Consider the following 25,575-nt stretch of genomic DNA (forward strand, 5'->3'; position numbering starts at 1 on the left):
GGGTGAGGTACAGCTCTGGGACCCCTTGCACCAGGGAACCCCACTCACCCCCCTCTGTAATGCACTCCACAGGCCAACTGAGGGGTTTTGCAGAATAAAGAAATAAGCTGAGTTCAAAGCCTGGCAGCCATTCCCTGAGCATCTCAGCTGTTCTGTGGGCTGCAGGTAATGGGAGAGAACTGAGCTTCAGATTGGGGGGTCTGGAATACAGCCCTGGCAGCGGGTGGATCTTTCCCTCTCCTGCCAATGTGCATAGAACATCTAAAATATGATCTGTGCTCAGAGATTTTGGCGGCAGCTTCTGTAACCCAGGCACCCCTTGGTCCTCCAGCTGCCCTGTGGTCCAAAGCCCAAAGGATGGAAAGGTTCTGCCTGTAAGCACAGTGCCAGCTGGTCACCATGGCTCCTGTGAGCCAAGGCACAGGAGGGACATCTCCTCGGGGTGGCCTTCACCTCTAGGGAGCATAGACCGGTAGTTCTCCTCCTGACTGGCCTATTTGTTACTTCTTTCTAATCCACTTGAGAGGTTGTCCACATGGCTTGACTTGGTCAAGTATTGCCCAGTGTTTAAACATTTAACTGTGTTCTCTCTGTGTTCATCGATGAGCCTTGGATGTGACCCAAGTCTCACTGAAGCACCCAGGATGCCCAGTGCCAGGGGGGTGAGCAGTGTAGCACCAGCAGCCCCCGGATGGGCAGGGAGAGCCCCACGGTGCTCGGGAGCACAGGGAAGTGTCCCCAGTGCCAGGCCCCGGAGGGCAGCAGCACTGGAGCCCGGTAAGGAGGGAAGCGCCATCACGGTGTGTCTGTGGTGAGGGGAGCCCTCTGAGCCGGGGTGAGGAGGGAAGCGCCATCACGGTGTGTCTGTGGTGAGGGGGGCCCTCCGAGCTGGGATGAGGAGGGAAGCGCCATCACAGTGTGGCTGTGGTGAGGGGAGCCCTCCAAGCCAGGGTAAGGAGGGAAGCGCCATCACGGTGTGGCTGTGGCAAGGGGAGCCCTCTGTTTCCCCCCCTCTTTGCAGGACTGTCCAGGCCCTGCAGCGTGCTGACAACTGACACTGAAGCTGCCAAAACAAAGGAAGGAACCCAGTGCAGTTTTATTTTTCCTTAGATAAATTTTTTATATAGAATATATTACAGTCAGAGTTCTCAGCTTTTAATCAAAAGATAACAAGTTATTGCAGTTTTTACCCAGTGAAACTACCGGTGAAAGAACTTTCTAGAAAGCTGTCCTGTCTTTTAAAAAAAAGAGGGAGAAAACCCCACCCAGACAGAAAATACACATGTAGGTCGCACTTCGCACCCACGGGCGCCCTACCGGGCGTGTGGACGTCGTGTGGAGAGGGCAGCGTGAGGTGAGGCAGCGGCGATGGGCACAACACTATGGCGAGGGAGGCAGGCCTGGGGCTAGCGGGGTCTGTTCCTAGGCACGGTGCTTCTGCTCGGTTTAACTGCTCTTAGATCGGGAAATGAACGCGCGGTGGGAGGCGGGGAAGGAGGAGGGAGGAGGGTGGCGGCGCTGCTGTCGCGGGGGGCGCCGGGGCTCTCAGCCTCGCCTCAGCTCGTGCAGCTTGTGGGCGACGCGCTCCAGCTCCGCCTCGATGGCCGCCAGGCTCTCCAGCTCCTGGTCCTGCAAAAAAAGCCCAGGACTGTCACCGCCACAGGCGGGCAGCCCTCGCCCCCAGAGCTACAGAGAGCACAGCCTTGTCCTGCCCCATCCCTTCAGCCTGCATTTGTCTCTCTGTCTCTCTGGACAGACCGGTGTGCACAGCACTGGTTACTTCTGCCCTAATGTTTAATCACTACTGCTAGTGATGCAGCTGCCATCCTTCCCCCGTACCCTGCCGGCCAGGGCAGCCCCCAACGGGGCTGTGCCCCCAGAACATGGGGTTGGAGGGACATGGCTGCTGCAGGGGAGCCAGGGCAGGCTCTGGCAAGCAGCACTGGGTGCCAGCGCTGGGTCAGTGCCGTCAGACCGGGATGGGCACGGCTGCCTGCCACCTTCGGGAACTGCAGCATGGGCCCTGCCCTCTCCCCACCCTGCCCTGGGTCTTGGCTTGCCCCTCCACTAGCAGAAGATACTTTTCCCGGGAAAATTGTGACTGAGGAAGCCATCAGTTCAAAGGCTCAAGCTGCCCATTACTTGGTGGTTTTTCTATACCAGCTTTTGTGCATCTATGCTGTCACCTGTAGCTGCTTTATTTAGTGCAGGTACTCATGCCTGACTGCATGGCTTTGCCTGAGCTCAGGTCATATCCAGCTGGCCCTGCCCTGCTGCCAGCCCCAGCCCTGCCTGTCCCTCACAGCTGTGGCCACCTGGGCTCTCTGCAGACCATGCACTCAGCATAGCAGCAGGCTCTGTGTGAGCAAACTTGGTGCTGTACCTTTTCCCATTGGCAGAGCCGAGGTGACAGCCCCTCTCCTGTGTAGAGTGAGCAAAGCCTCCCTGTTGCCTTCAGGAGCTGCAAATCACAGGTTGACCCTGAGCCACTGCACTGCATATGGCTGGTGTGAGAAAAGTAAATGAAGTATGGGAAAAGGGGGTTGTTTTCCCTTCCTGAGCTGTTTTCCTGAACAAGGAAAAAAAGTAACCCTGGAAAAAAAGTCACTCTGCACCTGCACTGAGCCCTTGGCTCAGCCCCTGGGAAAGCTCTGGCTACAGTAGGGTGCCAGCAGCTCGGGGTGCCTTCAAACACCCAGGGTGCCCAAGCAGCTGTTCCATTTTGTTTCAAGTGAGTCAGGCAGCAGCTGGCTGAGCTCACCTTGCTGGACAACTTAGGCTGCAACTGGAGTCCCCAGAAAGGGAGTAAAATAGGTTCTGAAATTCTCTACAGCACCCAGAGAGAGAGCTTGGTCACACCCAAACCATTGCCTGTGTGCTCTGGCTTGCATCTGCCTGGTCCCACATGCTGAGCCCTGGAAAGTGCAGGGGACAGCACTCCCAGCCACATCTGAACCCATACTGACATCACTGGCCAAGCCACACAGCCCCATGGCCCAAAAATAGAGAGAGACAGGACAGCAGCCAGAGCTTGTGCCTTCCCTCACTGCTGCGTGCCTGGCCTTCTTCACTGACTCCCAAAGGCCTTGATCTAGTTTAAAAAGCCAATTAAACAAAAAAGTCTTGCTGCAGCTGTAAACACAGCAGTTTTGCAGCCTCAGCCACCTCCTTTCCAATCCCCATTTGGAGACTGAGTCTGCCACCCTGCAGGCAAGGTGCACCCCAGAGCCACTGGCAGGGGCAGGTGGGGAGCAGCCTCCCTGGGGAGAGATGTGGGGTGTGAGCAGCAGTGTGGGAGGCAGATGGGACAGCCCACCCCACTGCACCCCTGCTTTGGGCTGAGACCTTTGGCTTTGCTTTGAACCAATACAACTGGAAATGCTCTCATTTTTGGCCAATGGATTGGCACATAACTGAGGCAAGAGGGGTGTTTTGGAGGCAAGAGAGCCAACTGGCATCACTCACCTGCTGCCCCAGCCTGTTCCCAGGCCCCTGACCATGGCCTGTCCCAGGCTCACAAAGCACAAGCCCAGCCTCACTGCCCCGTTCCCTGTATTATCCCAAATCAGCTGTGCCTGGAGCTGGGCCTCAGCACAAAGGTGAACCCACCAGCAGTTCCTGGCTGCTGGGGATGTGCTATTACCTAGCATCACTAAAGGTATCAGGGAAGGAGGTCTCTGACTCTGGAAGCCTGGCTCAGATATATTTCTCCATCTGTCCACCATTTCCACTCCAATACCTCAGGTTTCTCACCACAGCTGCACCCCTGATTTACCTCTGTGGGAGGTCTGACAATACTCACTCCATCCCTGAGACAGGGAAAGCATTCCTTTTAACTTGGAAGGGCTTTGGGACACAAGGACTACCCCTGGGCTCCAGTTATAGCCCTGGTCACTGTGTCTGGCCAGTGCAGAAGTGCTGTCACTGCAGACATGACCTCTGTGGGAGGTCTGACAATATTCACTCCATCCCTGAGACAGGGAAAGCATTCCTTTTAACTTGGAAGGGCTTTGGGACGCAAGGACTACCCCTGGGCTCCAGTTATAGCCCTGGTCACTGTGTCTGGCCAGTGCAGAAGTGCTGTCACTGCAGACATGACTCTGGGGGGCAGGGAATGCTTTTGCACTAGTCACAAAAACAAGGATTAAAACCAAAGGCACAGCAGGTGCAAACTTCAATAACACCTGAAGCTGAATGACTAGAAGTTCACTAAGCATCAACTGAATGCCTCAGAGCACCACTGCTGGCTACGTTTATGCCAGTATACCATCCACATCTCCAAGAGTACTTTGGATAACTGGGTGGGATTTATTCCTAAGCCTGTACACCAACCTCTGTTCTCCTGTTAGCGCTGCCTTCCTCATCCTTCTTCTCCTCAGGCATGGGAGCAAGTGGAAAGCCTCCTTCACTGCTGTCTTCCTTCGAGTGATGCTTCCATGACCTTCTCACATCTTCCTCTGGGCTGCTGAAGGCATACTTGCGGGACCTAAATGTCTTTTTCATGGACCTGTCTGCATCTTCCTCACTGTCATTTTCCTCCATGCGCTTCTTTGCTGTCAGCTGCTTGGCCAGCTCATCCATTTTGTTCCACCTCTTGGTGTCTTCCCACTCCTTGGAGGACTCCTCCTCCATCTCATCACTTTTGGCATTCCTGGGCTGAAAGGTGTCCTCTTCTCCCTGCACCTCCTCATCCTCCAGGCGATGCCTTCCTCCTCTCAGTGCCCGGGGCTGCTCTTCCTCCTCCTCTTCCTCCTCCTCTTCAGAGCTCTGCACATCTTTCCCAAATCCCAGCTCATCATCGTTATCTGAAAGAGCATTAAACAAAGCAGTGAACACAACTGTTAACCTGTTCAAGGTCCACATTTGAACTGAGCCTTCAGTGGTGATGCCAGGTTTCTTGACTTAGGCCTGCTTTCCCAAGATTCTGGAAATACCCACTCTCACATTGCCATGTCAGTAATGGGGCATGAAGGCAGCAGTCAAAAGCCCTGTGGGAAGCTCAGGGCAGATGAATGAGTTCATGTCAGTTGAATGAGCTGAGCAGTGAGGCAGCTGCAGGGCCTGGGTTACCTGCTGTGCATGGGCCCGTGTGTCAGATGTTTGTGGTGGGGTCTGGGTGGCTGCTGGCTGGTGTGTTTCTGCAAACCCAGTAAGCACCTGGCCCAACTCTTGGCTTTGAAGCCTCTCACCCATGTGCCTCAGTGCCCTCAGCTCACCCCAGGAAGGTGTGAGTGCAGTCTGGGATACGTACTGTCACCTCCCTGCATCTCCTCAGCCTCCTCGTCCTCCTCAGCCAAATCGAGTGACCTCTCTGCTTCAGTAGGGTCCTCCTCTGCAGCTTCATCTCCATCATCCTCCCGCTCCACACGCTCCCCTGCTCCCTCCTTGCTGTGCTCCTGACCCTGCCTGGACGGCTCTTCTCTCTCGTCCTCAAGCTCCAGGCTGTCCCTGGAGCCTCTGGGCTCCTCCTCTTCATCTCCTTGCTGCTGCTGCTCGTCCTCACTGAAATTTTTGCCAATGTGGTTGTCCAAAACTTTGTTTCGATGGGTATCCTCTGTATCCCTGATGTCATTGCTCTCAGCTTCCTCCTGATCCTCTTTCTCATCAGGGTTGGTATCCCATGGCCTGGGTTCCCTCTCCTCCAGGCTTTTTTCCTCCTCTCTTGAGTCTTCATTTTGCTGGGGCTTCTGTGCTGCCAGCTCAGCCAGGGACCCTGTGGGCTGCTCCTCTTCAGGGTGCTCCCCTGCAGCATCTGCAGAGGGGAAACAAGACACACCTCTGCTGAGAGCTCATTTCACAACCAGCAAGGGCCAAGCATTTCTCAGGGAGCTTCAGCCCTGCTCAGCAATCTGCTCAGCCAGCCCATGTTCCTTTTGCAAGTCACTTCAGCATATGCTTGCATTCAAGCCAGGCAGCGTTGTCTCTGGTGCCTGTGCTCCTGGAGAGAGACTTGCAAGGCTGAAGTAAAACATATGCTGAAGTGTTTTGCTGCAGCACAGTCCTCATCACCATCTCTTCAGATGCCAGCCACGAATTCACCCTGCATGAAACCAGACTGCATGTAAAATTAAATTATTTAGGAGTGTAATATGGCACTTGCACGGCTCTCCCTGCTCTGCTGCACTCACATCACATCCTTATTTCTCCCAGCAGGCTGAGGAGGCAGCCAGCCCTGTTCACAGGGTGCTGGAGGGAGGAGGGGTGTCTCTGCTGCTGCAAAGGAACTACTCAGCAGGAGCTTCATGTGGGCTGAGTATTTGCTCTTGCTAAAAGGAGACTGGCCTCTTTTAACACCATTAGCCAGAGAAAACACTTTGCAAAAAAAAAAAAAAAAAGGAGTTTAAAAGCTAGAGAGATTTGTCAAGGTAAGTGTAGCCCCAAGGAGGGCTGAGGAGTTTGCCAGGATGAAGGGATGCAGAGAACTGGTCACATTAGGCTGGTGGCCATCTGTGACACTGTGCTGGTTTCACCAGACTGTCAGTAGGCCTGGTTGGGCTATGTGCCACATTTTATCTTCACTTAGTCTTCCTTCACCTCCACACTGCCAGAGCAAGAGTTTCAGGTGTGTCTTGGCAGTTGGGAGATGCAGTGCCACCATCCTACCTGCTGGATTTTGGCGGTGCTGGCTGCAGCAGCAGCCCCTGGGGGTGTCACTCCTCATTGCTCTAAGCAGTTTCAGTGTCATAGCAGTGCTGTGCTACTGTGGGCCAGCATGTGCCCCAGAGCTGCTTGAGACCCTCTATGGACACCCAGCTGCTGCTGGATGAGGAGTCACATCACCCCACATTTGCATTGTATCTTCCTGACAAGGAAAAGGGAAGGGGCCAACCCCTCCTTTCTGCTAATCTGTCTGTAGTAAGGCCAGAGAAACACTGGCAAGGGGAAATCCCAGCTGAAGGTGATCTTTCCAAGGTACAGGTGTTTTGTGCGGATGTGTGCACTGTGTGTGTTTCAATTTTCCCTTCAAAGACTCATTACTTAATATCTTAGATGCTTGGAAACAAGGGTGACAGGCAAAAATCCAGATCACCCTTGCCTGTATCACTGACTCTTTCAGTGTGGGATTTCCATGGCTGTGACTTAAGTGTTATAAGTGAGTGAAAGTGTCAGCAGCAGGGTGGAAAAGTCAGTATCACTTTAGTAACTTGACCATCACTAGTTACTGTAGCTCAGAGACTACTGTTGTTTGAGCTGGTAAATAAGAACAAAGCAAACACCAGGTTGCTTGTATGTGTCAGCAGCAGCATCAAAGAAAAGAGAAGCAGATGGACATATCAAGGCTGTTTGGAAGAAGATCCTTGTTTACAGCCTGACCTGGATTTCCCGGGGGTGGAGGCTGACACTGACCTCTCTGCTTGTTCTTGTTGTTCTGACTTTCAAGGACTTCGGAAAGTTCATCTTCAAAGCCGCTATTTTTCTTCTGCTGCTGAGTTCTCTCATTGGCACCTGTGTCAAGTAACAAAAGGTAGGGAAAGGCAACAGTTCCTTCTGTGTTTCAGAAAGCAGAGTTAGGAAAATAGTTCTGTGCCCCTTATGTTTGCTGTGGGAAAAATCCACCTGGGAGCTGGGAGGAGTGAGGCTGAAGGGTACGCGAATCAACTGCAGTAACAAAACCACAATCAAAAACATCATCTGCAGGAAGGAAAATGGTCTCTAAATAGAGATGCAGGGTTGCCAGTAAAACTAATATTGATGGAGATCTAGGGAATAAGAGGTGATGAACTGCAGCACACTGAGAGCAACAAAAGACTTCATCACCAGAGTACTGAAAGATAAAAATTGCTTTCTGCCAGATTCTGCCTATGCACCTCTGAGGTGAGCACTGAGAGCTCCTGTATCCTCCAGCCTGGTTGTGGGAGCCCCTCTCCCCTGTGTGCTGGGAGGAAGAAGCAGCATTCATTCCCACTGCAGGGGTGGTCTGGGGCTCCTAAGGCCCCATACCTTAGCTCTGGGGTTATGGAGCCTGCTAGAAAAATACAACACCCTGGAGAGAGGTGTCTGAAGGCAGCATGAGCTGGAGCTTAGGCTGCAGCTGTCCTGGCAACCAGCAATGGGATCTGCAAGCAAAACAAGCCCTGACTAAACCAGCTCATGCCCTGCTTCTGTGCCTTAATGCAAGAGCAAGAGCCACTGCTGCCAGCCCAGTCCTCTGTAGCCCAGAACTCAATGGTGTGGGCTCTCCAGCCTGAGCAGAACCAGCTGCCCCAGCACAGAGGACACCAAAATTAACACCTTTGCTTTTCCCTTGGTCTACAAGACTGTTCCACCCCCAGTCCCTGTGATCTGTAGGCTGGATCTCATGTTACCCTGGGACTGAGTGGTGTGATGGGCTCAGGCAAGAGTGGAAAAAGGTGAATCTCCATGTAACAAGTCCCTTATCATGGACTCCATGCTGAGTGGCACAGCCTGTCTGCTTTCTGAGTGCTTCTCCTCAAATCCCTGGTGTGCCTGGGCAGCCATATCCGAGCATACTGAAGAAACCATGTCTTGTTTCTTCTGGATCAGCAGAGCATCCATGGAACCCATCTGAGGTCACTGAGCATCTGGCCCCTCACCATTTGGGTAGTGACTAAAATATGGCTTTGGGAGCTGCATGAGACTCTTTCCCAACTCCGACTTCACGATTTTTTGCTCTCCCTGCAGCCTGGGGACAGCCCTGTTGCAGCCTCACCTGAACAGAGGGGTCTGGACTAGCTCTAAAGTAGCCTTGCCTGGGATCTGCATGTTGGCTCTGGGCAGCTGGGTACCCAAGAATGTCCGTTTATTCCCTCAACACTCCTTGGCACAGCTCCATGGTGCTGCTGCTGCTCCCACATTGACCAGTGCAATTGACCTGCACCTCTCCAAACCAAAGAAATTTGCATTTGAGTTAAGTAAGCCATCAAAAAATACCCATTAGCTCAAGAATATTTTCACTGGGGTCTTTAAGGTGCAAGTCTTACTGTTCAGTGAAGCTTCCCTGCTGCCACACCTGGGTTTAGTGCTAGACTCCAGCTGCACAGACAGTGGAAGTTTTCTTACCTTTCATTCTAGTTTGAGAGCTGGTGATTATTTGTTGAATTAGATTACAATGTTTTCTTTTAGAGCTCTCCCACCTCAAAATGTCTTGAGACTACATCACTGCCAAGTTACATTGATAGCTATTGAAATTATCAGATACATATTGGAGTTATGATAAACAAAATTCCTGTCCCCACTGACACAATCTCACTGAAAATATTGGAACGACATTTCCTAGGGCATATTTATATGATCTCAAATTAATATAAAATAAAAAAACAAACACAAAACCAACCAAACAATAAAACACTATAAGGGACTACAACATAAGAAAACAATCTTCCCTATAGTTACATTCCCCAGAAAATATACTGGCACTATACCTTGTGCAGCAATTTCCTGAAGTTCCTTCAGTAAGTTTTGGTGGCGAAGGATAGAAATAATTCGCTCATCTGCAACAGGGGAGACTTGGTACAGAAAGTAGTCAAAGCAAATCTCCCCCCAACCCCAGGAAATGAAACAGAACCCAAATGTCACTCCCTCTTCATTTGCTCTTTTCTTTCCCTTGGTCTGATTCGCTCTCACATCTAACCATGTGATTAAGACAACAGGAAGGTCCTATGAGGACCAGGCAGTTTGATGTCACTCCTGTGGCCACAGTGCCAGCATGAGGCATGGCCTGGGACAAGCAGTGGCTCCATCCCTGCTCCTGGGGCCCAGTACAGCCCAGTGGAAGAGGAAGGTGAACGTGTCAGGGACCCTTAACAGGGGTCCAGGGGCCAGGGCTCAGTTGGTCAGGGCAGGACCAGCCCTACTTGGCAGATTTGCTTTTGCTGATGCCCAGCACTAAGTCTGAGGCAGTACCTCCTCGCAGAGTTTCTAGGCATTCCTCGCTGATCGGCAGGGGATTTGGCTTAGATAAAGTATCAGAGATGACCTCTACAATGCACTTCATCACCTAGAAAGAGACAAAAATACAAATTAAAGAACTGGTTTTTTGTCTTTTGTTCCTACTTTTTACCAAGGCTAAAGTACAGCAGGTGATGGCACAGATCTTCTTGCTTTTCTGGTCAAGCTGGAACTGAATGTTCAGTTCTTGTTTTCCCTGGCTCAGGAACAGAAGGTGCCTCCTGCAACTGAGAAGTGAGGAAATTACACGTGACAATGGAAAGAGCTTCTTCCACGTCACACTCAGTTTAGCTGAGGATTGCATGGCTTCAGACCACACCAGAGTCTGAGCACATCTGGAGAGTAAAGGGTATCTGAATATATACACAGAAAATCCAAAATCATCCAATTTTAAGTCAATATATCTCAACCTCCATCTCATAAAAGGACTCAGCGGGAGGTTGTAGAGAGCAAAAAGTGGTCATAGCTGTTCAATAGATGACCGTGAAATCTTAAAAGTTCTTCAAACCCTGGGAAAGACATCATAGTTAGATTGAAGCCAGGCATGGAAGGTGAGGTGAGGCAAACTACTTTCAAACACAGGTGAGAAATACTGCTCTCAGGCCCTAGAAAGGACAAGACACTTTGGAGAAGTGTTTGACCTTGTGCTTTGAGTGTTCAAGCCATCTGTTAAAGACTGGAAGAGCTCTACATGATGACAGGTCTTCTGAAAGCAAAGAAGCTCTGACACATCTTCTCAGACAGGATGAGCTCTGGGCCCACCCTTTCCAGCAGCCTGCTTTGTTGGTGTAAGACCAGGAGCGTTATTTATGTAATTTGCCACCTGCACTGAGATTGCAGGCATCCTTGCCATGCCAAGACACTGCTGGGAGCCCTAGTGTATGGTCACATAGACCCAAATGATCACACAGGACAGAAATATTCACTACAGTCTGGTGCTGATGGGTAGGGTAGGAATCAGGCTGCTTAGTTCAAAAGGGTGATTTTTTATAATGCAATCTAGAAAAAATGCAGGGTTCGCAATTGCCTGTGGGAAAAAAGAGAGGCTAAATTGAAAAAAAGAATACAAGTTAAGCCTTGGAGGCAAAAAATTCACTCACTGAACCTCTTTCTCCTGATGATTGCAGCAGGCAGCCCTGAGAGCCCTGACCTCCCTCACAATGTACCATTCTCAGGAGAGCAGAGCGCTGTGGCTGCAGTAGAAATTAAACACAAGTCAGCAGTCCCCAGTCATCCACAATGCTGTTCATTGAAGCAGTTGGATATATTCACTGGACAGCTGGAATGGGCAAATTCTCACCCTGTGTAAGGAGAGAATTCTGCTCTTGCAGATCACAGCCATAAAATGTTGAACTCTACACCTTACACAGTTTGAAGGAATTGCCTAATGGATTAAAAATGCTACAGGAAAGATTAAAAAAAAAAAAAGCAAGGGGATTTCCCTGGTATAATTCTCCTATATCACAAGTGATCCATTAATACTGATTTTAGATGACTTTGAGTTACTGTGTCTTTAAATAGAAAAAACTCCAGAATCTGATATTTCCCTCTCATGTTTCCCAACCTCTGGACCCACTTATTATAGCAGTATTTGATGCAGCTTCAGAAGTTAAGACTTTCTCAGCATGAGAAGTAAGACTCTGGTTCAATGAAATTTTCTATTCAAGCTTTTTTAAGACTTCTGAGCTGATCTAAGGTCTTTGTCTGAGCACAAAGAGACACATCACTCACCACAGAAATACATTCAGCTCTGTGGAGGAGCTGTGTAAGGTAATGAAATGAGCAGTGCAGTCATCCTACAACACTCTCCTTGTCCTTCTGTTAGAGGAGGTCTTGCAGAGGGGGACTTCACAAGGTCATGAAACAACAGCCTGCATCAGGAAATGGAGGAGATCCTTTCCAAATGAATGTAATTAATCCAGTGCAGAAACTCAGACTGGAATTTTGCCATAGCTATCATCTAACCATGAGCATGTAACTAGATCCTTAAGAGCAGCTCACAATGTCCCTTCAGAGAAATCTCCAAAGGGTTGTGCCCTTACAAGGACAGGCTTCTCCACATTTGAGCTCAGCTTTGTCCTTCTAAAATGTATGGTTGTAATTGAGAAATAATATCCTTCAAGCACAAGAGTGGGCAAACACCAGTGACATTGTAAATGCTTTGGTCTTGTTCAGCTCCCTATGGAATGCCCTTGGTGTAAGGAAAGTCTGATGAGCTGTCCAGGAAAGGCCTGCAGGTGCTGACTACCCATTAGACAGCCTTGAGCCACCCACAAATGCTGGTGGCACAGAACAGGGTGTGTAGGAAGAGCTGCAGTGCTTGTTGCTGTATTCATGTGATGATATCCCTGCCCTAATCTGTTCCATGAGACCAGGAATTCCTTCCATGAAATGCTGTGTCTCAAAGGATGGTGAAGCCCTAATGGCTTCTTCCAATGGCAGCAAATCCAAAAGAAAGCTGATTTTGCTCTCTGTGTCAGTGTAATACCCAGGGAAGGGGGGCAGTCTTGGGAAAGTCCTTTCTTGGTGGAAGCATTTCCATGGAGTAGCACCAATGGCCACAAAAGTGCCCATTTTTAACACATAGAATATCCTGGGGAAGAGACCTCACAAGGAGGATCATATGATTAATGGGTTGTCCCATCAGATGCCCACTCTGGCATGGAAAGTTGAAGGGCTAAGTGCCTGTCCCTCATCCTCTTCCTCAGCAGCACACAGCCTGAGGAAGGCACCCAGAGTCTCACAGCTCATGGCTCTGTCCCAGCAAGGGCTAAGCAGGCTAAAAGTCTTAGCAAAGCAACTGCTCTGCAGCCCAGGCACGTCCCACAGGACGCAGGGAGGTGTTGCTCGTGGCACACACCCTGCAGGTAACTGCAGTGGGGCCTGTGGCTGGGACTGGCATCAGTGTGCCCTCCCCTGCTGCTGCCTGGGAAAAAACATTGCGTGGCTAGAGGATTTCATAACACAAAATGGTTCAAGAAGTAAAAAGCAAAAATGCTGGAGTTTCCTTTGTGGACATGAATTAAAAAAAAATAAAAATTCATTTGGGCAGCCGAGAGATCAGCTCATAAGAAAGATGGGGAAGGGAGTGGGTCAGGGAGTCATGTCTGACACAGCTAAACACAGGCAAACCCCTCTCTCCAAGCATTTAGGAGCCAAAAGGCCACTGGGAGTGCACGTTTGTGAAGCGTGGCTATAAATGTTGGAGGGTGTGACACAGATATGTGCACACAAGCCTGTAAGGGAGGGCTGGAGAGGTCAGCCAAGTCCTGCACTGCTGATAGCCATCCAGACAGGCTGAGCAGGAGCTGAGGATGGATTAGCAAGCTGAGAGTACCAGTTGCCTATTTTTCCAGAGCATGCATGTTTAAGTAGCACACAAACTCAGATGTATACACCTCCAAACACACACAGTTCCTGAATCACATCTCCCCCCACTCTCCCCTGAGTCACCTCCTGTTGGGAGCTTTGAAAAGCTGAAAGTAGGAGGACTAAGGAGAGTTTTACCCAGCCTCCATCTCCTCTCTAAACAGGCTTGCCTCATCCCCCTGTCACATCCTGAAGGACTTCCTTGCCTGTCCAGAAGTGGATGCACAAAGGCTAAATTCTGTTAGGAAGGGAGCAGAGGTGGATCCTGCTTGGGGGATCTCATGCAAATTCCTGGCACTTTCTACAGGGTATTTCAGTGGGAGTGGCCCAAACTCAACCACCTAGGTGGAGGTGAGACATCACATCCTTTCTCTTCATTTGACCTACTACAGACTCAGCCTTACCTTAGTGTCGCCTTTATTCATGTCATTTGTCACAGGAAGGGAGACAGCTGTAAGGCAAGGGGAGAGGGAAAAAAAGGAGAACTTGTTATTCATCTCATCTGGAAGACAAGCAGAGAAACATTATTCTGCTAAAATGGGAGTGGAGAAAAGGGGCAACTCTCTCTGATGGAAGTGGTCTCTGGGTGCAGCAGCTGGATGTGTGCACTGTGCCGGGAAGGGAAGGGAAGGGAAGGGAAGGGAAGGGAAGGGAAGGGAAGGGAAGGGAAGGGAAGGGAAGGGAAGGGAAGGGAAGGGAAGGGAAGGGAAGGGAAGGGAAGGGAAGGGAAGGGAAGGGAAGGGAAGGGAAGGGAAGGTGCCTAGGCTGGCAGGCCTGCGGCGCTCGCAGTGACCTTGCGGCGGCCGCTGTCCGCGGTGCTGAAGGGGCCGGGCCGGCCCTGTCCGCGGTGCTGGCGGCGCGGGCGGAGCGAGGCCGACGGGCAGCGCTGCCAGGGGCCCGGGGGGGCACGGACCCGTCCCAGCCCCACTTACCCGGCACGGCCAGGAGCAGCACGGCGAGCAGTTCTGGCCGGCTCATGGTGCTGGCGGGATGGAGGCAGGGAGAAAGGGGTAGAGGACGAGACTGCCGTGGCGTGGGGGCTCCAGGCGAGGTGCCGGGGGGAGAGCAGCACGGAGCGTGCGTATCTACGCCAGTGCCCTGGCTGAAGATCCCAGATGGGGCACTGCAGCAAGCGGCTCATTTATATATCTCAGCCCTCGGAAATGGCGTCAGGAGGAAGCCACCTCCTCCTCTGCCCCCTCCCCTCGCACACAGGCTTCCCATCAGCCTCCATCGCTCGCCGGGTGTCGGAGGAGCCCCGACCTCCCGGGCTGCCCGTGCAAGGGTGTCCGGCTCTGGTTGCTCCATCTGCTCCCATTGCAGGCGCAGGAAGGCTGGCAGGTGTTTCCAGGACACTGCTTTTCCAGCATCTCACCCGACACTGGCAATCTGCAGCACCTCTGCACATGTGCCCTCTCTCTGTGTACCTGGAGCCAAACGTGAGGCACCTCATGTGTCCCGGCCAGCATTGCAATCTGTAGATGGTTTTGCCCTCTCAGGACCTCCTTGTCTTTCACTGATCATGGAAGTTTAGAACAGGTGCTGAAATTTTTAGATGTCTTTTAAAGACCACCACTCCAGCGAACCATGAAAAGGGCTTGCTAATGGACATGGTAAGTCCCAGCAGTTCTATGAAAAGTTTGTTAGTAGGATATTATCTGGGGTAAGATCAAAGGCCAGTGCTTCTGCTGTCCACCAATGAGTCTCCATGCAAAATTCTAATAGGTTGCTACCCGTTGTTCAAAGCTTTATAACACTCTTTAGTTATACCCTGCACTCTAAAGTTGAAGTAACCAAGATTACCCTGGCTGCCAGTTTGCATTGTCAAGAGAAGAAAGGAAACAACAAATTGTGTAATTTTCTTACTCACAAGGGTTTCCATGCTTTTGAAAAAAAATGGCTGTCTATTTTTTGGGTGGAGTATCTGTCAGGTCAGCCAGCTGGATTCTTTGTTTAAAGTGACTCCAATGCTTCTTTTGGACAATGCTTCTTCAGGAATAGCAGCTCTGCTACTCCATTCGATCCCTCAAGCAATTTCAGAGGTCACAAAATGCAGGGACTTAGACCAGATAACAAAATTCAGAAAAATGCACCATCTTTCTTCCCCACTCTGCCTCACTCTGCTCAAGGAATTAGGGAGAATCTAAGAGGTCATCACTTGTCATCTGGTCTAAGATAACAACAACTTTTCTATGAGATTAGGCAGTACAGACTGCACCATTGTTTTCCCTTTCTCTTTCCAGGTGCACATGGAAATGTATTCCCAAATGTCCTCTTCTATCTATCTGATCTAAATGCACACTTCAAAAGACACATTTAGATTGTAAAAGGCCATTCATACAAAATCAGAGCTCCTCTTGTCTGTTGCACTTTCTAGTTAAATGCAGAGAAAATATGGAAATAAATTGATCTTCTGAACAGTGCTTTGGGGATGGCAGTGATGGATGGTTAAATGTTCATAAGTCTATGAAATGAACACCCATGACAGTACTTGTTCCATGGGGAACCTCCAGGAATAAGAGATATCCTTTCTTTTTTGTTGTTGTGTTGTTTAGTTTTGGGGTTTCTTTTTTCATTTTTTCATTTTTGTTTCAGGATGTGTGTGTTGTTGAATTATTTACTGGGGAGGAGGGATGGGGACCTTTTCCTCATTCAGGATACACCAGAGCACAGAAGCCTCTGAGTCTGAAAAACTGAGCATTATTAAGCTTGTAAATTCCTATATATTCTTAAGTGAGATTGATTTGCTTATCAGGCTCTGTTTTCCTAGTCGATATTTACTTGTCCTTACGTATAAATGCTGATCTTATTGGGGCAATAAATATCTCAGTTCTAATCCAATTTCTTACATGAAGTCATTTTCTTCTCTGGGGCCTCTTTTTGAGACATTTAATAAGATATGTAGTGCCCATAACCAATTTTTTTTCTTCTCTTTCTCAAGGTGAGGTCTTGCATCCATTAAATTCATTGCAAAGGAAAAGCTAAGTGCTTTCCAGGTATGGCATGCATACTTCCGCTGTAATAGAACATGATGGATGATTAATTTTTCCATTTCTTGCCCCAAGAAAAATGGATATGAAACTGTTAATCTAGCAATCAGTACCTCTGCTCTTGGAATTTGTCTCATTAGGCACAGCTATATTAGGAACTGTCACAGTAAAGCATGCCAGGGAAAGATTTATGTCAAAAGAGCAAACGTGATCAAATAAAAAAGTGAAAGGTATTTTGCCACTCAGAGAAAGGCAATGCCTGGAGCAGACTACAAGGAAAGAGCAGGTTTGTGAGTCTCTACAGTAGTTTGTGTTTTAGTATATAGAAAAGAGGAGTAGATCTTCAATGAGTGGCAAAGAAGTGAAGATGGACATTTGTGACTACTTCCAGCCTTATAAAAAAAGCTGTTGATGTCTATAGAGAACAATTCCATTTTTCCTTATAGCTGCACAATTTCTGGTGCATGAAGTGCTGTTGGGACTGTGGAGAGCCATAGACCATGACCTGCCTGCAGTTACCAACATAACATGTGCAGATGGACAAAGAAATATTTGCCTTCCCAGCCTGAAAGTGATTTGAGAAGATGGCAGTGTCCTGATGGACGGAGGCAGCCACCCTGGACTGTTGCATTATCCATGCTCTGAGCTGAGGGAACAGGAGGGTCAGCTTAAAAGCCATATTGATATATGATCTTTCTATGCATAAGGTCATTTGATTGAGAGATTATGTGGCTTAAGTGCAATTCTCAAGAATAAAATATTTTTTACTTTATTTCAGAATTCAGGAAATGAATCCAAAGGATCTTGTATTTGTGAGTTACTCTAAAAGCTTTGTTGTCTAATTTGTTGGCTGAAACTGGGTTAAGAATTCGCTCCTCTTCTGTGCTTGGAAACACTGACACTGCATTTCAAACAGCTGTGATTTTACAGATCCAGATACTGAGGCCCATAAAGAGGGAAAGTGTCATTTTCATGAAGATATCAAAAAGGTTTGAAGCCAAGGCACAGCTAATACCACATCCTAACCAAAAGGACACAAAGCAAAAAATAGGCAACAATTACCTTCTTGTATATAAAATCAATTGATAACTGTTTGACTGAAAAACTTGAATGTAAGCTCATTGCAAAATTACTAACAAAGTCTATTAAAACCTCCACATCACATCTTTTCTTCATTCCCACCGTAGTCAGTCACACTCAGCTCTCAGTTCCCTCATACAAGCCTTGCTTGTCTGCCTGTAAATAGAAGTAAGCTTCAAAGCTCAGATTGCTGCTGTGAATACTCATCTGACTGCTCAAAGGCAGTCCTCTCTTCTTTTTCAGGTCAGAGGCAAAATGATGTTGACTTGCTTTGATTTTCTTAGTCTAGACTATCCTTGCACCAACCTGAAATGAATTTATTTTCCTGTTGAAAGGTTTACTTACACCCCATAAAAAAAGCCCATCATTGTGCCAAACCTGACAGTAGCTAGCTCTGCCTATCCATTTTTATCCTTGCCTGGCATGCACAGCTCTCACAGCAAATGGAATATATTCCCTGCTGGAAGAAGAGACTTCTCTGTAGTGATCACAGAATACCATCTGGACACCCTTACAAATAGCTTGGATCTCAACATAATTGTTCTAAATGTTATTCAAACATCAACCTGGAAAATGTCATATCCTTCCAATACTATGGTCAGTTTACCTGGCAGTTACAGAAAACCTGCATTGATTCCTGTGAGCCCTACTGAATGTGCAAAAAGGTGTGGAGACAGAGGTTCTTCCTGAACAGGGATCTCAAACAGCCTCCTCTGGAAATCACTGATTGTTCCTTTGGCTGTGGTTCTATTTGACTTGTGACAGCAAAGTTTGTCTGATGCTGATATACATATTCAGTAAGATAAAACAATTCTGTAAGTTCTAGACTGGCCTTAAACAAGATCATGGGAACATAATTGATATTGTTTACTTAGCTCTGAAGCTGGAGACAGGCAGTGCTGTTTACTGACCTGCAGACACTAACAGGGTTCATGAGTTAAGGGAAAAAAACAGTGACAGGAGTGACTGAGGTGTGTGGAGCAGCACTCCTGTTCTGGGGGTCCATAAGCCCATCAGAGAGCCTCTGCTCTGCCAGCAGCTCACAGCCAACAGATGGATCCCCAGCCAGCATCATCAGCCCAGATTCTGAACGTTGACTGACTGCCCGGTATATTTTGTAGAGATCACTTTTATTCCTCTTTCTTTCTGTACCCAATCTGTCTGTCCATTCCAGGCCAGTTGCTCAGTGAAAACCAAGTGAGCCACAGGGGTATGTGGGTCTCCTGGGCTGGGGTGCCCACAAGGCCAGAGCCCAAATGCTGTGAGCATGAACATGGTAAGGGGCTTTTTTGAGATGTAAGTTAGGTGCACTTGTGCTAACTTTTCCAGTTAATGGAGATGAAATGGTAATCCCTAATTAAAAAGCAATTGTAATTAGAACCTTCCCCCCCCCCCCCTTCCTCCCCCACAATGGCAAGGTTTAGAATCATGAAACACATCAACAATTTCCATTCTGGATGCTTTCTTTGATCTCCCTTTGCTCACAGGGGAAGCAATGCACTTAAAGAGATGAAAAGACAACTGAGCACAGAGCCTGCTCCCCTGCCACTCTTGCAGAAGGATGAAGGAAAGGTGTGAGGGTTCATGCATGTACTGCTGACATATCTCTGTCCCAAAAGCCAGACCTAAGGACTTTCGGGGCACTACTGTCCCCACAAGATTATTATTCTTCAAACAGTGACAACAGCACATCCCTGGAGCCGCCTACCTGGAGATATGGAGCACAGGGACACAACACTTGCTATTTTGGGTTGGAGTAGGGACCTGGAGACCCAGAGGCAGAGACAAGGGCTGGGGTGGGACTAGCTCCTCTTCCTGCCTGTGTGCCAGGCTGAATCCCAGCTTCCAAGCCTCCCAAAAATGGGGCACTGGCCCTGATATTTATTTTCCAGTGCTACACAGTGTTCTAGTGTTAATTAAAAGTAGCTAGTTTGATTGTCCCTCTGAGAGTCTCTTCTCAGATTTGGTACCTCCCTCAGCTTTATGGCATTAAATGCCACAGCTTGCTTAAACGCAGCAAAAAATATCTCATCTGTTATTTTTAAATTACTTCTGTTCTAAACCTGGGAAAGACAAAACCTCTTTTTCTTCCCTAATTCAGTGAGGCTTTCATGATATTTACATTTCTCTCTTACTCATGTCCTTTCCAGGAGAAACAATGTCAGTCGTCTGGTTCTCATGAGGCTCCTTTAGGCCTGGCTACTAGCCAGTGAGTCCCATAGGTTAATTACCTACAGCATATAATTACCTATAACATAATGCAGAGAGATCCTGGGTTATCCTGCTCTCACTAGAGTACTGTCAGTAGGATATTTTTAGTCTTCACTCAATGACCCAGAAACTTTCTGGGGATACCTGAAAAAGCTTGGTTTTCACTTTGAGAATGGCCATACACAGATGTTTCAGGAATCAGTATCCTTGGAGATCTATTATTCCCTCACATAAAAGACATTATGGAGAGGACAGGGAGGATTTCTGGAGGGTTTAAACATGCTCCAGCAGCAAGTCAGTAGTGAAGAGTTGCTCTAGACTGCATCAGGGAAACGACTCAGTCTAGATAAGGCAAAGAAAAGAATTCCCACCCTGTTGGTCTCAGCTGGCACCTCGGTCCCTTCCCTCCATCCACTCAGCCTGGTTTGGGTCAGGCCGTTCTCTGCACAGCCTGAGCAGAGCTTTGGGTAGCCTGTGCAGTGCAGATGGCTCCTGCTTCAGATGTTCTGTTGGTAAGGCAGTTTTTGAACATCAAATTGCATGTTAATGCTAGTTAATGAATGTTCTCTTTACAGGCACAGCAAGCCTTTTTCTTCTATACTAAGCAAGGAACAGGAGGAGGTAGCCTTTCAGGTATTAAATTGCTTGAGAGCATCAGCACAGAGCAGCTTGAGGAACAGCCATAGAATCTTAAATTACTATTACTGGGCTTTTTTTCAGCCTGCAGGAGCTCAGGTTTCTTACCTGACCAATGCTTTTTCTTCACAGGAGAGTAGGGTTTGCTGTGCCTGTCCTTGGGGAGCAGCCCAATTACTTTCTGTAGGGCAAGAGAACAGCAGCATGAGGCACCTTCAAATGCATCAAAGTCTCTGCTGAACCCACCTCATTTATATGCTCTGCAGACAAAATAGTCCAGACAGATTTCTCCACATTGCAGGATGAGCCCAAAGAAAATCTGGGAGATCCCAAAGAAATCCTGCAGCTCCCAGTTTGCTCTGTTTGGAGGAAAGGCTTTGGACCACTGCCACCCCTGACCTTGCAGAGATCTCCTCTGTTTGTACTCAGCTGAGCTCAGACTCAGTCTCTGCTACTAAGTGCTTGGGAGAATGTGTCAGGACAAACCACACTTTCTACTTTTTTGGGGATAAAAAAACCCAAACCAACAGGGAAAATATCCAGACCATGCTTCTCTTTCAGTTTTTTTTTTATTCCAGAGTTTTACTAAAACATGTTCTGCTGGCTCTCAACAGCTTTTTGTTTGATGGAGGCAGCTAGATAACCAAAAACATGGTGAAATCCCTGTGAAATCCATGTCTTCCATGCCATGTAGGAGGCAACTGTTATCATGTGTAATCCCAAAAGAGCAGAAAAAGGAAGGTTTCCCCCAGGCAGAGAAAATAAATGGCTACTATGCTCACTTTGTGTTTAAAACTGCATTGAGTACATGACTTTCTGTACTGAGGGGAATGTTGCAGCTGCTTGGCAGATTCACACAGTGAGAAACTGGAAATGTAAGGAGAAAATGTGCTATTTGCATTTCTAACTAAATTGCTCATTAAGAGCCTGAACCCAAACATAGATCAATAGAAAGACTTTTATCCTTTCCAGTGGGTTTTGGGTTCAAGTCTAGACCTAGCTTCCATCCCTGAGGTTGGGATGCATTCCCCAGAGGCAAGGATATCATTTAAGTGTATTTAGGCAAGGAGTAAAGGTAATAGTGAGGATAACACCTGTAAGAAGGAGGAACACCTGCTCAGAGAATGCTTTAAAGAAAAAAAAAAGGAAAAAGACATCAGTCAATGTTGTTCATCAGCAAAAGTAAAGACAGGAAGTAAATTTGAATTCTGTATCTTCAGGGGGACAATCTGTGCCCTGGTCCTGCTGCCCACACCATTGCTGGCACAGGCCAGGATGCCATTGGCCTTCTTGGACGCCAGGGCACAGCTGGCTCATGTTCAGGGAGATGCCAAAGGGCACCCCCAGGTCCTTTTCCACCAGGCAGCTTTGCAGCCACTCTGTCCCAGCCTGGGGCACTGTGGGGTTGTTGTGACCCCAGTGCAAGAGTGACTCTCCTGTTTCCTGTACTGGCTCTGCATCACCTCTGTCCTTAGCAGCTTAAGTGCAGCCTTAACTTGGCTTGTCCAGGGACAGGGGGAGCAGTGCTCTTGGTGCTCTTCTCAGCTCCTACCAGAGGTGACCTCTTAAGGCAAGTACTTGTGGCCCTCCCTGCAAGGATATGTGATTTCCTTGGTTTCCAGACACCACCTGCTCCTTTTTAACTTCATTTACTTGGTGCCAACCCATGCAGGTGGTCCCCATTATTTTAGGGGTTCATTAGTGTGGTTCTCACTTGCTTTGAATTTGTTGTAAAATGTGGAGAAACAGCTGCGAGCCTATCAATGAAATAAGTGCCCTAAATAATTTCTGTTTAAACTCTGCAGGATCAGTGCAGACAGCAATGCAGCTCCCTCCTTGGAAGTTGAGTAGCAGGATATTTTTCATGGGTTTTGATGATTATACAAATTGTTAGCATCTACTTTGATTGTGGTTTAATAAATGAAAACAGAAATTAAATGGCATTTTTTTAAAAAAAAACCTTTTCCTAATATAGGGATGAATTTTTCAGACCCTTTGAACTGAAACAGTTCTGGTTCACTGAAATATTTTGCAGAAACACTTCCATATTTTGATCAGCCCTAATTATTACTGTGCTGAAGCCCATCTCTACCACCATCAACTGGTATGTTTATAGCCATCTGGATTGTGGGCTACTCATTTTTTAAAAATTATTATTGCATCTGTTGGTGCTTTATTAACCCTTTATAAAGAGCAGGTACACATTGTACAATAGCCACAAAGAGAACTTGGAGTTCACATGTGACCTTTTGTTCACATTCCTGAATATCCCAATCACTTTTATTTTATTTTATTTTATTTTATTTTATTTTATTTTATTTTATTTTATTTTATTTTATTTTATTTTATGTAATTGCTTCAAAACATCAACCATCTGGAGTTTATTCCTTCACTTAGGCTAAGGAATGAATTTTTCTTATTCTGAGAGCAGCTTCATTAATTGGAGGAGGTGGGTGAGCAGAAGGGCCTATTGGAAATTTACACTGTGAATCCAAGCACAGAACTCCCTCCTGTGCTGCACCAAAGGTGCTCTCAGGAAAAGCAGCAGCCCCAGCTGCCCCTGCAGAGGGCCTCAAGAACAGCACAATTACAGGAGCTGCTTGTGTTCTGTGGTTAAAGAAGGCTCCCCAGAGAGAAAGTATTGCTGTTTGATTGGAAGGTACTCAATTGTCTAACGAAGCTGTTATCCTCTATTTAGCCAGAGATGAGAAAATGAAATTTTTATGTATTGCTCCTATGAAAAATACAAAACAAAACAACAAACTAATTAAAGAAGTCAGACCCTCAGGGGTAAAACAAAACCACCACAAAGCAAGGAAATGATGGCAGTGAGTAAAAGTGAGCTGGAGACTTGGCTCATCTATTTCAGCTGCTGCTGTGTTTACCCAGCTCAGAGGCAGACACCCACCTTGTGCCCCACACACCAAGAGAAGGTGCTTCCCCATTTTTGAGGGATATTGATATTTTCATTTTCATCTTTCATATTAGAGGTATCCCTTTAGCACCAGAAATGACCTTGGGATATGTTGACCAGTACCGCAGAGATAAACAGGTGAATAATGAGAAGCTTACTGTCATATTTAATCTCCTTTTTTGTTAAACCATAACCCTCACACACACTCTTGATTTCAGTGGGATTCACGTGGACTTTGGAGTGATGCAGGGACAGGCTCTTTGCTTCAGCAGGAGCCATGGGCTTTGGTTTGAAATCCTTATTTGAAATCCTTAGATACATAGATGGTGCTTCTGCCTGAAGACACAGAACTCCTCCATATTAGTGGGGTGACCTTGACCATGGTGTTTCTGTTCCTACCAACAACCTGGGTGACACTGCTGTTTTTCTTTATGAATTAATTTGAAACTTTTCTTTGGCTTATTAGAGCTGAATGATGAGTTTGTACTCATGGGAAAGTTCATTTTGCAGTCACTGAATGCTTGCAGCCAATGGTCCCTGCTACAGTTTAAAGAACTTCCTGAGACAGACATTCATCCAGCAGCAAAGCCTCCATTTTACTGGTAGAGACTAAGTTTTATGAAGCATTTTTTACCCCCCCCCCCCAATATCAATCACACTGTCATTGTCTTAATTTTACTCCTCTAATATACAATAATATTTTACTTTAGAACAAGAAATGAGTGGGCACATAGTTTTATAGGAGAGGTCTATTGAAATGCAATAGGAGGGACAGGCTGGAGGTTATGCTCAGCACAGTGGGAAGCTGTGTGATACCCAGGGATCATGCTGGTCAGGGACTGTGTCATGCACACACACTGAGATGCTGCACAAGACCATTCAAACCTCTCTGTTTCTTTCACAATGCCTAGTATCTATGTTTTCTTTTCTCATCTCTAGAATATCCTGCCTGATATTTTATTTGCTTTCCCCCTTCCTATCCATCCAGTTTTCTTCAAAACAGCCCTGTTTTTTTTTGTTTTAATTCGAAAGAGCTCAATTTCATCCTGCACTTTCCCTGAACACAATGTCCACCCATCATCCTAACCAGCACCAGGCAATTTAGGTGTGCTTTAAAGTGCAGCTCAGGATGTTGTGCTTTGCAGGCTTGCCTGCCATAGCTGTTGTCTCTAATCTACAGAATTCTGGGTACCAACACCCAGTATAGCTCATCCAAGCCTTCCTTGAGGTGTGTGGTGAAAAGGGGAACCTGGGTCAGGGCTTTTGAGCTGCATATTTATCACCCTCTCCAGGAAATTCCACTGTCAGTCTGCCATCCCTTCTGCTGAATATCCATGTGGCTTTTCTGTTGTACTTTGGCTAAAATATAGATGTTTCAAAAGCAGTCTCAGCACAGATCTTCATTTTCTGCTTAGAATTTCATTCCCTCTTGTCTTCGTGCTAGGCTGCACCAAGGCCAGATTTCCTTCTGCAAGCACAGAACACAGAGCTTCCTAGTGCCAGCCCTTATCCTTCATGAGGATTTCACACTGGAAATTTTATCACAAGATCCCAGACATTCTCTATCTCCAGCACTGTGCATGAGGCATAACTTATTTTATGGAATGAGATCTGTATTCTTCTTTGGTTGTGATGCTTGAGCTGCAGATGGTAAAGACACCTAGAAATCAGTCTGTTAACCTAATTCTATGGTCTTTGAAACAGCTGCCAGAAAGACCTGAGCAGCAGTGTTCCCCAAGAAAAACATTCTCCCTTCCTAATGACAGTAGAGAGAAAGACCTGCTTGACTCATCTCCCTGCTTTCAGAAAATTGCCTTTTATTTTCTAGCAAATCATACAGCTCATTTTTCCTTTCCAGCAGTCACCGAGACTGCCACTCCCACAGTTACTGCCAGCAGCCTGCTCAGGCGGCAGCACCCGGCAGCAAATAGGTGTGAAGGAGTCAGGAAACTCACTGCATAGTTTGGGTCAAACCAGCACTAACAAAGGTAGCAATGAGTTAGGTAATGGGCATGAGGAACTGTGGAAAATGTTTCAGCCTGTGAAAAAAGCCTGACAACCTGGTTTCTATGCTCAGCTTTGCTATTCCCTTCCCACATGACCACTGCAACACATTTAATCATCTAGTGCCTCAGTTTGCTCTTTGGACAAAATCCTCTTTGTAGAGGCACCTAGGAAATAAAGACCCAAGAAAACATTGATCATTCATTTTCTATTTTTTTTTTCCATTTTAAATTGGATTCTTATCCTGTCTTTTTGGTCGAGAGATGCAGTGAACACATAAAGAGTTCTAGTTGCAATTTTGATACACCAAATATTTCAGCGAGATCTTACTTCAGTCCTGCAGGCTTGGCTTGACAGCTTTTTGAACTAAGAGGAGCTTTTCCTGTTTGCAGTCAGCAGGATCCAGCTCCCATGGAGGAGAAAGAAGAAACCTAAACTTTTAACTAGCTGAACATTATCTCT

At 47.4% G+C, this 25,575-nt stretch overlaps 1 protein-coding gene and 1 long non-coding RNA gene across 2 annotated transcripts; one reads left to right on the plus strand and one right to left on the minus strand.

Moving 5' to 3' along the window:
• Positions 1-1,077: 1,077 nt before the first annotated feature.
• Positions 1,078-14,439, minus strand: CHGA (chromogranin A). Its single transcript, XM_074542444.1, has 8 exons — positions 14,211-14,439; positions 13,683-13,729; positions 9,865-9,958; positions 9,384-9,452; positions 7,348-7,446; positions 5,252-5,752; positions 4,333-4,805; positions 1,078-1,629 (listed from the first exon to the last, which is right to left on the minus strand). Exons 1-8 carry the CDS (start codon positions 14,254-14,256, stop codon positions 1,546-1,548), a joined length of 1,413 nt encoding a protein of 470 aa, XP_074398545.1. The 5' UTR covers positions 14,257-14,439; the 3' UTR covers positions 1,078-1,545.
• A 42-nt stretch (positions 14,440-14,481) lies between these two features.
• LOC106629224 (uncharacterized) lies at positions 14,482-25,297 on the plus strand. The gene is made up of 3 exons (XR_001332397.3): positions 14,482-14,891; positions 16,220-16,274; positions 16,715-25,297. It is a non-coding gene; the product is annotated as an uncharacterized LOC106629224 (long non-coding RNA).
• Positions 25,298-25,575: the final 278 nt, after the last annotated feature.

This window comes from Zonotrichia albicollis, chromosome 6 (assembly GCF_047830755.1).
Source record: "Zonotrichia albicollis isolate bZonAlb1 chromosome 6, bZonAlb1.hap1, whole genome shotgun sequence".
NCBI classification, from domain to species: Eukaryota; Metazoa; Chordata; class Aves; order Passeriformes; family Passerellidae; genus Zonotrichia; species Zonotrichia albicollis.

Bases quoted from the DNA above. Each gene is read 5' to 3' on its own strand.
- CHGA (XM_074542444.1), bottom strand. From the start codon at position 14,256: ATGAGCCGGCCAGAACTGCTCGCCGTGCTGCTCCTGGCCGTGCCGG. The intron at 13,730-14,210 runs GTAAGTGGGGCT...CTTGCCTTACAG, and splicing joins GCTGCTCCTGGCCGTGCCGG to CTGTCTCCCTTCCTGTGACA. The intron at 9,959-13,682 runs GTAAGGCTGAGT...GTCTCTTTCTAG, and splicing joins TGAATAAAGGCGACACTAAG to GTGATGAAGTGCATTGTAGA.